The sequence below is a fragment of the Branchiostoma belcheri genome, unplaced genomic scaffold (genome assembly GCF_001625305.1).
Source record: "Branchiostoma belcheri isolate BF01 breed outbred unplaced genomic scaffold, Haploidv18h27 scaffold106, whole genome shotgun sequence".
Lineage (NCBI taxonomy): Eukaryota > Metazoa > Chordata > Leptocardii > Amphioxiformes > Branchiostomatidae > Branchiostoma > Branchiostoma belcheri.
The window spans coordinates 1222553-1225760 of record NW_017802447.1 but is presented as its reverse complement, the minus strand read 5'-3'; the positions used below and the strand labels follow the sequence as shown (position 1 = coordinate 1225760).

The window sequence follows — 3208 nt, the reverse complement described above, 5'->3', positions numbered from 1 at the left end:
TCCAGTGTGAATGTTGTCCTATGACATGTTATACATAACTACATGTGTACTTTATAATAAAATTCCTTGCAATTGGTTATAAAAATGTCACTTACCTGTCAGACAAGCAGAGGTTCATGTCTAGGGCCAGATGTACCTCCCCTGTACAAATCAAGAAAGCCCATGTCTTGTCAAACAGCATATTTTCATACAACTTGTCATTCATGATACAAGGTCGAATTTTATTTGCATGAGCTTTAATACACAAAAGTATTATCTAAGTCACCGTAAAATAGTTAAATGATGTGAACCTGGATGGAAAATACGCATCAGTTAACGTTATTTATTATTAAGAAACAGTTTAATTTAGTCCTCTAACGTTACACTATTTTGTAACTGTAAGTTAGAATTGAGTTTGTGCCCCCCTCCCACTCAGCTTTGTACCCTGAAACCAAGGAACTAATCATTCTTCCACATTATAGAAAATTCTGTCATTAACGTTACCTCAATGTAAGCCCGGTGCTGTCTTGTCCCTGCAGCCAGCTGCTGGCCCCGGAATACCAATATTTAACGGTTTACAAACACCGAGAAGTTCACCGAAGACACTAGGACGAAATGCTGTTGTTGAAATCAACACAACAACGCATGGCATGCATGGTACAGTTTTTCTCGCGGTCTAAAAGCGCCACCTAGTAATTAATATGCGAAATGCACCCCATTGAACTTAGCATTGGTGCTGTTTAACTAGTACGGTTCAAATACACGTTCTTGATATAATGTCCGTAATTGTATGAGAAGGTTCCTAGTGAGTTTGACTGACTTTCTACATCGTTTTTTCCGTTCAATAAGAGCATCTCGGGGCACGCAAAGGCCTAGGGGCGCCTTCCAGTGGCCATTTTACTAAGTGTAGAATTAAACCCAGGGCAACGTCGCAGCAAATAATTCACACTGTTCCGTGTTTTTGCTTCATTTCGTTCCTGTACGTTCACTTACAATGATTACGAGAATATAGAGGACAATGTTAAGCGGCACTCACCTCCTAAAACGCACGTAGCGCGTCTTTCAAGACGAATTTATCCGCCGAGTTCTGCCCCTTCCAAACCCACTCGCCATCTTGAAACCGCGTGGTCCTGCCACCTGATATTGGATCACCAGGATTTGCATATTTCGTAATTATCAACTAAGTAAAAAATTAGATTAATCGTAACGAAGTAGACAATCGCCATGCCATGAGGCAAAGTGGCCATTATTTTGTAACAGTTTGCTTTACAAATATTGTTCTTTTACTTATCATTCAACCTCAAGAAAATATTTCTTTCATCTCATCGTTTATTTCAAGGGATCAACATTGAATAAAGACAAGTATATGAAACGGCCTGAATGCTGTTTCTTATTTTACAATAGTTTTAATAGGTGTACAACAGCTTTCCATGAAATCATTTACCTGATTGTTTTTACTTTGAAAATTCTCGTTGAATTCTAACTTAATCTCTCATTCTGTTCCATAAACATAATTTTCTATTACATATATTACTTTTCTCCATGTTAATGGTGATGTCACCACACTCGACAAAAAGCATCGTTTTGGATTTATGCCAAAACAAACAAGAGTTCCACGATCTCATACCTTCGGCAAATGATATACTCTTTACGACTGACTATGCAAATAAGGTCCTCTTTGTATGTTTCATCAGTTGATCAACTTTTCTAACCAAATAACAGCTGTCTAACGACAATTATACATTGAATTGTAAGGATTACCTAAGGATTGTAAACAACAATGTTTAACGTCGTACATGTCAGGGTGATGTGCTATTAAATTAAACTTACAAACTGTGTGAACTTGACTTAATTAAATCTTTTGGCTCCATTTTGGCAGACTGAATCTAGGTTTGGATAGCGTCTAAGCGATGTCCTGCTGCCCCAGACGTTGGTACCCGTCTGTCCGCTTGGGCCTGGGCGCGCTGCGGTACTCCCGACGTCCTGTCGCTATCAGCATGGCGATCTGTGGAGGGCAGAGACAAGAACCTATCAATACTGTACGAGTGGAAGACGAAATACTTTTTTTACTGTCCCTTGCGACTTCTATACGCTAAAGAGAAAAAGGAGATTTGTAAAGAAGTTATAGACAAAAACTACTCTCATTTTTTAACATCACAAAACAAGGAGAGAGAAACTGGCCAGTCCGTCTAAGTGCTGTCATTGTCTCAAATCTATGATGCCCTGGAACTATAGCTAGGCCTTTCTTTTTAAAAGAAGGACCCGGCTATTCCAATTTTAACAGAATATGCTGCTATAATCTCGGGTTTCAGAAGAATGACTTACCGCCCTCTTGTTCTTGTAGATAACATAGAGAAGTGTTGCTATAAGGAGCCCGCTGCAGCCAAGCAGCACGGCGTAGTAATTCATCTGTTCTTCTTTCTTCAACTGGTCCGAGTCAGGAAGGCCTGCCCCCTGGCGGTGGTGGATGTTATCGCCCTTGTTCTTGTTCCCGGTGTACACAGGGAAGCTGCCGTTCCGTTTCCCTGGTAACGACGAGCTCTCGTTCACAGTAATAGTTGGCGTGGTGGCCGACTGTAGGGAGGTGGATCTGTTGACTCCACCTGTTGTCCCGTTGTCATCCTCAACCTCAATCTTATCCCCATCTTCAAGAAGACTTGTAGTAGAGAAACCCCGCCCAGTGGTGGTTGTCCCGTACTCGTCCTTGACATCTTCGTAGTCAACAAGTTCAAATATGTCTTCTATGACATCTTGTTTCGTTGTTGACGTTTCGATGCTGTCGTCACTAGGAGTAGTCGTGCCTGTGTTGTTGGACTGAACAAAGGTCAGGTTGACTGCTGATGTGGCGTTGTTGCTGATCGTGACCGGAAGTGACGTCGCGTTACCTGTCGTCGTGTTGTCTGTCTCCCCGTCGTTGAGTGTCTCATCTTCATTGTCATCGTCGGTGTAGTCGTAGTTATAGTAGTCTTTGTTCCTGAACAGGTCACCTGAGACAAGGATAAACAGAACACTGCTCAAAATCACCCTCACATGAAGATACATGGTTCAGCCTCCAAACGTACGACACCTTAACAGAGATCCGTAGTTTTGCCAGAATAGGTAACTCAAAAAGTCAGATGTTAGATACAAGAAGAGAAAGTTTTCAGTTCAGACTCCACAGAAAAACTTCCTCAAGCTTTAGGTTTAGAGCTTTGCCAAAAGCCAATGACCTTTTCAGGAACTAGGGGTT

General features: G+C 41.5%; 1 protein-coding gene across 1 annotated transcript; it reads right to left on the bottom strand.

Annotated features, from left to right (window-relative positions):
* Positions 1–1541: 1541 nt before the first annotated feature.
* Positions 1542–3088, bottom strand: LOC109478216. Its single transcript, XM_019779677.1, has 2 exons — positions 2305–3088; positions 1542–1984 (listed from the first exon to the last, which is right to left on the bottom strand). The coding sequence occupies exons 1-2, from the start codon at positions 3019–3021 to the stop codon at positions 1883–1885; spliced, it is 819 nt and encodes a 272-aa protein (XP_019635236.1). The 5' UTR covers positions 3022–3088; the 3' UTR covers positions 1542–1882.
* Between the last annotated feature and the right edge of the window lie 120 nt (positions 3089–3208).

Bases quoted from the DNA above. Each gene is read 5' to 3' on its own strand.
- LOC109478216 (XM_019779677.1), bottom strand. From the start codon at position 3,021: ATGTATCTTCATGTGAGGGTGATTTTGAGCAGTGTTCTGTTTATCCTT. The intron at 1,985-2,304 runs GTAAGTCATTCT...TGCCCTCCACAG, and splicing joins TCTACAAGAACAAGAGGGCG to ATCGCCATGCTGATAGCGAC.